Here is an 11,237-nt window from a genome sequence, read left to right as displayed (position 1 = left end):
TGAGCAGGTAAATTTAGTTAAATTTTAATGACTTAAAATTGATTTAATAACTTAATGTAATAAAAATAAATTAATTATTAAAATTCCCTTTTATTATTTTTATACTTTATAATGACATATAAAAGTCACATATTCCCAAACATCTTATTTCCACTCTCATACATAACCAAACACAGTCATCTTCGACTCCCATATGTCTTATTTCCAGATATTCTTTTTCTATGCGTCTATAAAACCTTACTCCAAAGGACCCTTTAGTATTTAGCTAAATTATTCACTCTCTATACTAACCTAGGCATTGGAGTGTAGTACGCCTAACACCACACTAATGCAAAGAACTCTTATGCAAGTCAGCTCAAATAAGATCAATACTAGACCATAAGAAAGTGAGCTAGAGGTTAAGGTTACTAGACACCAGCTATGCAATCCAAAAGTGAGTGAGATCCGAGCACCAACGATTCATATTGTATTTTTTTACATGATATATTCATGTTATATATTTTTTTAAAAAAATCTATATTGTATTATGATTTAAAAGTTTAAAAACAATGTAGTTAATGTGAATATAGCTTAACTGATACGAGAGCTATGGTTCAAATCTCTCCATTCCTCATGAAAGGAAAGAAAAAAAAATGTAATGTGAATTTTTGAAATGCCGATGAAATGAGTTTAGATAAAAATAAAGCATATTTTCTTCTAAAAAAAAAAAACACACATTAAAGCTTAATATTTAAGAGGGAAAACAATGAAAAAGGGGCATATTGCGGTTATTTACGCCACCGTATAAATTATTTTATGGCTTTCCCTCTCTCTCTTCTCTATAATTCGATTGTCGGAAACAGAGAGAGAAAACTGGAAATTCCAATACACAGAAACCTTCCGAGCTCTTCAACAATGGCGGATTCTAGGGTTTCAAGGGGTTTAAGGTGATACGTATTCGTAATTTCTCGATGGAAATGCCTGGAAGGAGGTCAGATTACTCGCTTTTAAGTCAAATTCCAGACGAGGAGGTTGGAACGGGAGCTTCCACTTCGTTTTACGAGTCCATAGCAGCTGGCGGAAACGTTAAGAAGGGAAGAACCGATAGGGTTTTTGATTGGGATGGGAGTGGTGATCACAGGTTAAATACGCAGACGAATCGGATAGGGAACCTGTATTCATGGGTTGGTTTGCAGAGGCATTCTAGTGGAAGCAGCTACGATGATAGCTCCCTCTCCAGTGATTACTACGCACCGACGCTCTCAAACGCTGCAGCAAATGAGATCAATGCATTGGGATATATCCACGACGATGAATTCAGAGTGAAAGCTGTGGGAAGTGGAGGTTCGTCAGGAAAGAGCTGGGCGCAGAAGACGGAAGAGAGTTATCAGTTGCAGCAGGCCTTAGCTCTCAGGCTTTCTTCAGAGGCTACTTGTGCCGATGATCCCAACTTTATGGATCCGATGCCAGACGTGGCAGCTTTAAGATCCTTGTCGAGTTCAGCCGAGGCCATCTCGCATCGATTCTGGGTTAGAGTTTGCTTTCGTTTTTTTTTTTCCTTGTCTGTGTATGATTATCTCTCAGTAGTTTTTTCTCGTGCTTTTATCTATTGGCTTTTTTCTGCTTCATATAGATATCTCAAAGCATGCTTTATGGTGAGCATGTAATTCAAATTCGCTATTCGGTGTTATTAGCTGGTCTTTCTTTTCATTTCCTTTTTTGTCAAAGGATGCATAGACTCTAGGAAACGGTTCGAAGGAGGGGGATTTGCTCGGTGCGACGTTTTATAGGTTGGGATTGTGAATTAACAGTAATTTGGGTTTCATTGAGAAAAAAAAAAAAGGAAGAAAAGAACTATGGGAAGAAAATATTTGCAAGTTTTATCAGGGAATGTTCAAACGTAGTCATAAATCATCCTGGGTCTACTTGATCTTTTACAGGATAACTAATATAGTAGCTTGTAACTTGAAGTGCCGGTTCTCCAACTGTAAAAATTCCCTTAAGAATAAACTGAAATCTGGGAATTAAAGTATAACATCCAAAATTTCTTTTTCGCCAGCTGCAGATTTAGATATAAAAAATTGATTAGAAAGGCAGAGTTTGTCATTCTCATCACCTGCTTAGAATAAAAAAACTATGGATCCTGAAATTGCACTTTTAACACATGTAATTCTTTATCTTCGCGTGAGCATGCTATCTTATAATTTGGTACTCATCAGGTAAATGGATGCATGTCATATTTTGAGAAAGTGCCAGATGGTTTTTATCTAATTCATGGGATGGACCCGTATGTATGGTCATTATGCACCAATCTGCAAGAGGATGGCCGTATACCATCATTTGAATCTCTAAAGACAGTTGATTCCAACATTGGTTCATCCATTGAAGTAGTTTTGATGGATCGGCATAGTGATTCTAGCTTAAAAGAACTGCGAAACAGGGTGCATAATATTTCTTCTAGTTGTATAACCACAAAAGAGGTTGCGGATCATTTAGCAAAGCTGGTATGCAATCACTTGGGGTGAGTTGTCTACACTTGTGATAATCTTTGAGGTTTGAACTGTTCTATGATATATTAGTAAAATCTTCAATTGTATTACCAGGGGTTCAGTTTCTGAGGGAGAAGATGACTTGGTTTCTTCCTGGAGGGAATGCAGCAATGACTTAAAGGAATGTTTAGGATCTGCTGTGATTCCCTTATGCAGCCTATCTGTTGGCCTTTGCAGACATCGTGCTCTTTTGTTCAAAGTGAGAATTTTTTTTTATGCGAATCAGTGGTATATTCTTAACATTTTATATATTGCAGTCACGTTCTTTTCATTTTAACATTACTTTTAATATTTCATATTATGGCCAAAATATTGTCTGTGGTTCCTGGTGATTGATTTATAGCACGTTACTTCAGGTTTTTTTTTGGTGTGTGNAGTATGAATGACCATAAATATTATATAGTGATACTTATGGTTTGAGTCTGAGTTGGTAAATTTTGTATGAATACTATCTGAACAGACATGCCTAAGAATATAACTTTTGCAGGTGTTAGCTGATTCAATTGATTTGCCCTGTCGAATTGCCAGGGGCTGTAAATATTGCACTAGAGATGATGCTTCATCCTGCCTTGTTAGGTTCGGGCTTGATAGGTATGATTGTTCTATACTCTTGGCTGTTCTTGATTGATATAAAGCTCTCATGTTATGGCTGATTTCTTAACACGATAGTCCTAATTTTCAGGGAATATCTCATTGATCTGATTGGGAAGCCAGGTTGCTTATGCGAACCTGATTCTTTGCTCAATGGTCCATCATCCATCTCAATTTCTTCACCATTGCGATTTCCAAGACTAAAACCTATTGAATCTACCATTGATTTCAGGTCACTGGCCAAACAGTATTTCTTGGATAGCCAATCACTTAATATCGTATTTGATGAAGCTTCTTCAGGTGATTTTTTATTACAAGAATGCCAAGCTATCATATATATGTATGTATGTATCTATATCTATATATATACTTATCTCTTTACTTATCTTTGGTTGCTACTACTACTGCTGTTATTATTAGCTTCTTTTTTCAGTTGTTTTGAAATTTGTCAAGCCATCTTTAACGAGTTCATTATGCTTAATAAGTTTTCAGAACTAGTAGCTGCTTAGATTTGTTTTGTTACTCAGTTATTGATCTTAGTAGCGAGAGTAGGGGATTTTCTGAATCATTCACCTTCCATTTTTTAGCTATAGAGTTTAGACCTTTTGTAGGTTTAACTTAACTACAACGTATGACATGCGTCATAGACATACATTGGAGTACTGAACATTATACATGATATAAGCCTCCTGTTCTTTGGAATTGTGATGAATTCTGTCACATGATACATTCATTGTCTTTCTGCATTCCTCTTGTGAGTGGACTTGTTATTGAGGTTGTATGATCAGTGTTATACTAAGTCCTCTGATACAATAGTTTCTATTAACAAGTTCAGAATTTTCATTTCCAGGGAATGTTGTATCTGGGAAGGATGCTGCGTTTTCTGTCTATCAAAGACCATTAAATAGGAAAGATGGAGATGGAAAGAACATAGTGCTTACTGGCGACAGGGACATAAATTATCAGTTATTAAATAAAAAAGCTGTCCAACTGAATGCTCAAGATGGAAATTCTGAGCAATTTAGATCATGTGTTACTTCTCAATATGGTGTACAGTCGACCCCTTTTGTAGAAAACATAGCCCCTCTAAACCACATCTCGCAGATTGGTTCCAAAGATTCTGAGCGTCTCCTGGGATTGTCTCATCTAAGGGTGGATCATGCTAACAATTTATCATTTCTTGATGGTGGTCAACTGATTAGAAAACCAAATGAGCTTTCCCTTGGCATGGAAGATTTGGTTATTCCATGGGCAGATCTTGTTTTGAGGGAGAAAATTGGAGCAGGTATATATGTTATCAATCTGGAAGAAACATTTTGTGCTTTCCCTCTACAAATGAATTTTAGCCCGCGAGTGATGTATTCTTAATTATATCAATTATTTATTCTCTACGTGGCCACACTAACTCTTTACCTGGTAAATTCAGGTTCTTTTGGGACTGTATATCATGCTGATTGGAATGGCTCAGTAAGAACCTTAAATTTTCTTTCTTTCTTTCTTTTAACATGGGTTTCAGATTTTGAAGTTGTATTGTTTATTATATTTTAAAATTTAACGATGCATGATGAAGACTATAATTTTGAGTGCATTGGAAATTTTAGGATGTTGCTGTGAAGATTCTGATGGAACAAGACCTACATGCAGAACGTTTTGATGAATTTCTTAGGGAGGTATGTGTTCAAAATTTGAAGCACCCGTAATATTTTGAAGATAATTTTTGAACAATTGTGTTCTACTTGCAAGTAATCATTCAGTAGGTTCAATCACCTTTTTGTATTTCTAGGTTGCCATAATGAAATGTCTACGACATCCGAACATTGTTCTCTTTATGGGTGCAGTCACAGAGCCTCCAAACTTGTCCATTGTCACGGAATACTTATCAAGGTTCTCCAAATTCCTCTAGTGTTGAATGTTTATAAACTAAAAAGAGAGATATGTTCACCATATGACTTAATTGCAGGGGTAGTTTGCACAGGCTTTTGCATAGACCTGGGGCACGTGAAGTCTTAGATGAAAGACGACGGTTAAACATGGCATATGATGTTGTATGTATTATCGAACTGTGTAGCTTTTAGTTGTTGCACCTGTTATTTTGTGAATGCCATTATCAATTATATTATCGTGTCTTGCTTCTGTTCATCCTTTTGTGCTTACTGTTATGTCATTGATATTAACAGGCAAAGGGAATGAATTATCTTCACAAACGTAACCCCCCAATTGTTCATCGTGATTTGAAATCTCCAAATCTTTTGGTTGATAAGAAGTACACAGTAAAGGTTCGTGCTGAAAATATTTGGCTTTCTAAATTGATTATTGACATTAAATCTAAGATTCCGTGGGCTAATCTTTGTATTAAATTTCTTGTCATTCTTCATTAAAAAAAAATAGTCATACTCATGTCTGGCGGGGAAGTGTTTGTAATTGTCATATTAGTTGATGTGCGTTTATTCAATGGACAACCCAGATGCTTGGGAGTAATCTGCCTCAGTTTTGAATTTCACTGGCTATGCATAGATATCGTGGCACCTCATTTCTGATTTTTATATATATATATATCTTCATGTGACTATCAATATAATCTGTCTTCAAATTGAAATATGAAAGTTAATGCATTGAATTGATCTATGTTTACTATTCTTTCAGCATATTACATTTCTTTCCCCTATGCATATGCATTGCAGCGTTGATTTGTTGTCAAAGATGCAAACAGGCTTTAATTTCACATGCAGTGAAATGATTCAAGTTCTTTTAAATTAATTGGTCTCCTACGAAGTTGATTCCTTTCACTGTCGAGTAAAAATCGATTATTGAATGTACATAGGAGGAAATCCTTTTAGGATGTTGTAATAGCAGAATCCTGGTGAACTAGATTTTATTTTTTTTGTTCTAATTTTTTGTTAACTTTTTCAGAGGTTGGGGGAGGAGACCCTTTGCATAAAAAATCGATTTATTGAATATATATGAAAGTAGGAGATCCTTTTAGAGTTTTAAATCAGAATCCTGATTGTCTATGATAGGTCAACTTGCTTTTGTTTGGGGAAGCGGGAATTGGATATGAACATGGTTTTAGAAAATGTTGACTTTTTGTTGATGCTTAAACCATGTCCTTAGTGATGGTGTCAGTTCCTTTCCATTTCCTACTCTCTCTCCCTCTATGTATGTGTGTTTTTGCTTTGATCGATTAATGTGTGATGTACCTGGTGGTATTTATGTAGGTTTGTGATTTTGGGCTTTCACGCTTGAAGGCACACACATTTCTTTCGTCAAAATCAGCTGCTGGGACTGTAAGTTCTTGTGTGCATGGCATTATTCACGTAATAATAATTGTAAGATGTTTCTTGAGTCTGGACATTTTATTAGCCAATAAAAATACTACTTCCTGTTTATCAGCCTGAGTGGATGGCACCAGAAGTTCTCCGCGATGAGCCATCAAATGAGAAATCGGATGTTTATAGCTTTGGTGTGATACTGTGGGAGCTTGCTACATTGCAGCAACCATGGGGCAACTTGAACCCAGCGCAGGTTTGTTTTCAAGATTTAGATTATTTAGTGATGCTATAACCAGAAACTTTCTTTGATTTTCCATTGCTTGGTTAATAACTGTTTAAGTTGTCGAAAACAATTTTTTTTTAAAAGGGATATTTGTTGGCTGAAGAACGGTGATAGACTACCTTATTTGAGTAGAACTGTTTCTGTAGGTTATACCTTTGTGTCCTTGAGTTCTAATAGTCAAACGATCATAATAGTGCTTTGAAATATGAACTTTCAAGACCAACTGGTACTAATAAATGACCGGAGTCTGGGATAATTAATGTCTATGTTTGGATTTGTAGGATAACTAATGTTGGAAGTTAAATGAATGTGTTTGATTTATCTATTTTGAATATAGAAACTAAAACTAAATAATTATTTAATCAAATGTATGAGAACAAGTAATGTAGTCATAATTAAATTTAATTATTTAATATATTATTATATTGATTAACTATTTAATCACTTAAAATATCAATAAATGAATATTTTTTAATTAGACATTATTTAAATTATTTTATTTATTTAAAAAAAATAATTAAGTAAATATAAATTAATTAGAATATTAATAATTAATAATAAAATTTTATATTAAATAGTTATGATAACATAAAATCTCAATGATAAATGTATTAGTTGAAATTTATTGAGTCTAAATAATATATTTATATTTAATAATTATTAAATAATGATTAATTGATATTAATTTATTAATTATTTAGGCTCTATTTATCTCCAAGATATAAAAATCCAAGTATAAAGGGCATTAAAAAGCCCATGTCGAATGGATTTTAAAGTTCTATAGGTAACAATATCTTAGATTTTAAAAAGTGAAATCATGTGAAACAATTAAGGATATTAAATGTCTGTCTAAATTCTCATGGTAATATCTGTGGAACAAACCGGCCCTAAAGTAAATTTGCACAGCATAATGCAGTTGGTGACTTTTTAGTATGACAGTGTAATGCAGTTGGTGACTTTTTAGTATGATAGTTTGCTTGTTTGTAGTTTATGTTTTCCTGTGACCCAGTAAATTAGGAGGCTGGATAATTCTGTCATTGTCGAACCCCGAATTGTCAAATTATGATAGGTCAATTTTCTCTTTCAACCTGGGGGAGAATTATCTTGTGTAGGTTGTGGCAGCCGTGGGTTTCAAAGGCAAAAGGCTTGAGATCCCACGTGATTTAAATCCTCAAGTTGCTACTATTATAGAGGCTTGTTTTGCCAGGTGAGTTGAACTTCTGCAAGGTTTTCTTACGCTGTTTTGCTCCCAACATTTTTTAGTAACCATTGGATTTATTCTTCAGTGAGCCCTGCAAACGTCCTTCCTTTTATGAAATAATGGAATCGTTGAAGCCACTGATCAAACCTGCTATGCCTCATCAAGTTCGCTCAAACATGTCATTAGTTACTCAATGAGGGGACCCAAGGGACGTCTCAGTTTTGTTCATGTGAAAACAGAGTTTTCAAAAGGTTTGTCTGGCAGATTAAGATGCTGTTCAGATAGATTCAGCTGTGTGTTCAGTAAGGTTTCTGCTCTGATTTTTCTTTGTTCTTCCCATACTTGTGTTCCTAATGGTAGAGAACTGTTTTTGACTTTCCTGGTGAAAGGAAGGAAAACTTGCAATCTTGAACAATTAGACCACTGTAGTCTTCTTTCCAGAATGTTCCATCTTGAAAGGTGTTACCGTTAGAGAGAAGGTTCTCAAAATCTACGTCCTTTCCAATATATATTTTGATATTCAAGCCTAATATTGAACTGTCTTAGCGTTTAATATTCCCTTAAATAAATGCATGGGATCTCCATTTCATACTAAAAAAAATAAGGAATAATTCCTTCATGTCACATCTTCATGATAATGTAATTAACTCAGGAAGTTGAGATAGGCTCAATAATGCATACAAGAAATAGTATTGCTCACGCATTAGAGTCCTTGTTTGCTTCAACCTTTTTTAGGTGTCTACTGTTATTCGATTTGCAATGTTCAAATTGTTGATAGCATACCTGCTTATGCATTAGAGTCTTTGTTTGCTTCAACCTTTTTTAGGTGTCTACTGTTATTCGATATGCAATGTTCAAATTGTTGATAGCATACCTGCTTGTGTTTCGTTGCAGATTCATTCATGTATATTAATTTCTTCGCTGAAAGTGCCTCCATTTTTTAGGCAAACGAAGGAACTGCCTTCAGTTTTGTTGACGCACATGTTCTCTCTTTACCACAAAAATATACGTACACCCTCTCCAGCTGCACAATGTGTCAATGTCAACCCCCAGCGTTGTGCTGTTTTATGTATGATTTTACCGTGGCCGCTGAGTCAATCAAAGACGGCCCACTCTATCCACAGTTCTAACTTTTCTCTTGTACAAACAAATATAAGTGCAACATTCCATTGCAGGCAATTCAATAGAGAGCTACAAATCCCTTGAAGAGCCTCATGGCACTATGGAGTGACAAAAGCCGCTCCTAATTTTTTAGCAGTCACATTAGGTTCGAAAGCTAGAAGTGTTAATATTGTACAATGATGTAACTTCCAACAGATCATTTGCACCATTGTTTTTTGTATATCCATTTTACAAGTATTCTGTTATGTTCTGTATACATAGGGAAAATGTGGTTACTTTTGACGTCTTCTAGCGACTGGGTCAGATCAAGCGCTTAGCTTTACCATAACATTTGATTATAGGGTCAAAGTTGTGGGCAGACAGATTTGGTCAGTGCAAATTGTACATCTTATTCTCTTCGATTCTGTGTGGGGCTTCATTTTTATAAGTTAAAACTTGACCCTTGACTTGTGCTCTTCCAATTATGATATCGTTCTCCATAGATGGATGTGTTTCAAGAAGTATGGGCGTTTGATACAAGTAGAGTATGTTTAGTCTACAAGGTAAAAGAAAGATTGTGGTTTACAGGTAAAATACTATTTGAGGTATTGTCTCAGTCCAATCAATTTTCTCCCCCTCCCAACGCATAAGGTGGAATACACAAGCATAACAAACTATATATGTATATAAACCTAGTCAAAATGAAGGAACTATTCGTACAATGTTGAATAGAAATAAAGAGCGTCAATCTTTGATAATTTTGTCAGCATCAAATTATTTGCAAATAGTTCTATTCAGTGGTGTAAAAGATTATAATATCATAAATGAATCAAATTAAAATTAGGAATTTGTTAGGACCTCAGGGGTGGCTCTCAAATTGTGAATTTTATTCATTTTATGATTTAATGACTCATAATCCGATCTCTCTAACTAAATATTTGTAACTTAACAATTTTAAACAAACTTTTCACGTACTTGGTAATGGATGCAAACGGGAGGATTTTTAGTTCCGATCCATGTAGTAACATTGTTTTCAATAAGACAAGAGTCAGATAAATGAAAAGTCAGCAATTCGAATCAACATTTATTCGCTAAAGATCTTGTATCAGACTAGACTCTTTTTCATAGTTGGATCTCCAAGTTTTTGGAATGCTCCAAATTCTACTAAGCATCCAAATCCGAGTCAATATGAAAGTTAACTTTGATTGGTTAATCTGATCAGTTCATAGATGGTCAACAAGTATGATGGTCTTAATGGTGATCCTGCATGTATTTTGCGTGTATGTTATTAGTGGATTTAAAAAATCTCGTGAATTGACTTGGGTTACAGGGGTGGTTCTAGCTATATTGATCGCATCCTTTGGTGTAATTGGTTACTCCTTACCTCGGGACCAAATTAGTTATTGGACAATCAAAATTGTAACAGGTGTATCGGAAGCTATTTCAGTAATAAAATCGCCTTTGTTAGAATTATTATACAGAAGAATACGTGTGAGGTTATACTTAACATTGTTTAGTGCAACGTGAAAAATTTTAAGCACAATTTAATTAGTTGAGGGTAGTAGTTTCTTTAAAAGTTTGTGATTGTATTTCACCCTTACTCTTGTTTGGACTTGAAAAAACAATTAAAAAAAGTTCAGTTGCAACAAGTCTTGCTGAGTAGTCTTGCTAACATAATCACCTAAGATCTAAGTAAGATGAGTATTAAAACTAATCGGTAGACAATGAAATCTTAACGATGACCTGATACAAGCTTTATTGTACTGTTGCAAATTTTTTATATTTGAATGTGCGGTTTAAGAAATGCTTTATTTCAGTATATGATATTAGTTTTGTTTTAGAAATTCATTAGAAAGGTGATATGACAATTTTTTTTTTTTAATCAAATAAAGAATTTCCAGATTTGAAGATGAGGGTGACTGAAATTTAAGGCGATTGTGGGAGTGGGCAACTGAAATGGTGGTATATGATCCAAGATTTAGACTTGAGATATGGGGTATGGTTGCTATATTTGTGGTCTAATTTAAGCTTCGCCGATTTGAAAGGTTTTTTTCTTTTGTACGTCACCTCATTTCAGGTCTCCTTTCCCCTGGTCCTTATTTCGATCACCTCTTGTTAGTCCACCTCATCCCTTAGATAAACAAATTCAACCGTCAAAGCCATAAAGGTCAAATGAGATTTTTCCTATGGCTCAACAATATCTTATATTTTCTTTAAAAAATATTTTAATCGACAAATTCGTTTGGTTACACAATATTCAAAGT

At 34.6% G+C, this 11,237-nt stretch overlaps 1 protein-coding gene across 6 annotated transcripts; it reads left to right on the top strand.

Moving 5' to 3' along the window:
* Nucleotides 1–771: 771 nt before the first annotated feature.
* Nucleotides 772–9,398, top strand: LOC120073094 (serine/threonine-protein kinase CTR1-like). 6 transcript variants are annotated; one of them, XM_039025708.1, is made up of 16 exons: nucleotides 772–1,508; nucleotides 2,199–2,500; nucleotides 2,583–2,727; nucleotides 3,016–3,119; nucleotides 3,211–3,419; nucleotides 3,970–4,404; nucleotides 4,546–4,586; nucleotides 4,721–4,789; nucleotides 4,903–5,003; nucleotides 5,080–5,164; nucleotides 5,297–5,395; nucleotides 6,335–6,403; nucleotides 6,510–6,641; nucleotides 7,784–7,878; nucleotides 7,958–8,123; nucleotides 8,817–9,398. In XM_039025708.1, the coding sequence occupies exons 1-15, from the start codon at nucleotides 951–953 to the stop codon at nucleotides 8,067–8,069; spliced, it is 2,556 nt and encodes an 851-aa protein (XP_038881636.1). In that variant the 5' UTR covers nucleotides 772–950; the 3' UTR covers nucleotides 8,070–8,123; nucleotides 8,817–9,398. The 6 variants fall into 6 exon arrangements, with proteins under 6 accessions (XP_038881636.1, XP_038881633.1, XP_038881634.1 ...); XM_039025705.1 differs by having other exon boundaries at nucleotides 8,767–9,398; XM_039025706.1 differs by having other exon boundaries at nucleotides 7,958–8,174.
* Nucleotides 9,399–11,237: the final 1,839 nt, after the last annotated feature.

The sequence above is a fragment of the Benincasa hispida genome, chromosome 3 (assembly GCF_009727055.1).
Source record: "Benincasa hispida cultivar B227 chromosome 3, ASM972705v1, whole genome shotgun sequence".
In the NCBI taxonomy this organism is placed as follows: Eukaryota; Viridiplantae; Streptophyta; class Magnoliopsida; order Cucurbitales; family Cucurbitaceae; genus Benincasa; species Benincasa hispida.
Note: the sequence above shows the minus strand (reverse complement) of the source record. Positions and strands in the feature narration are given on the sequence as shown.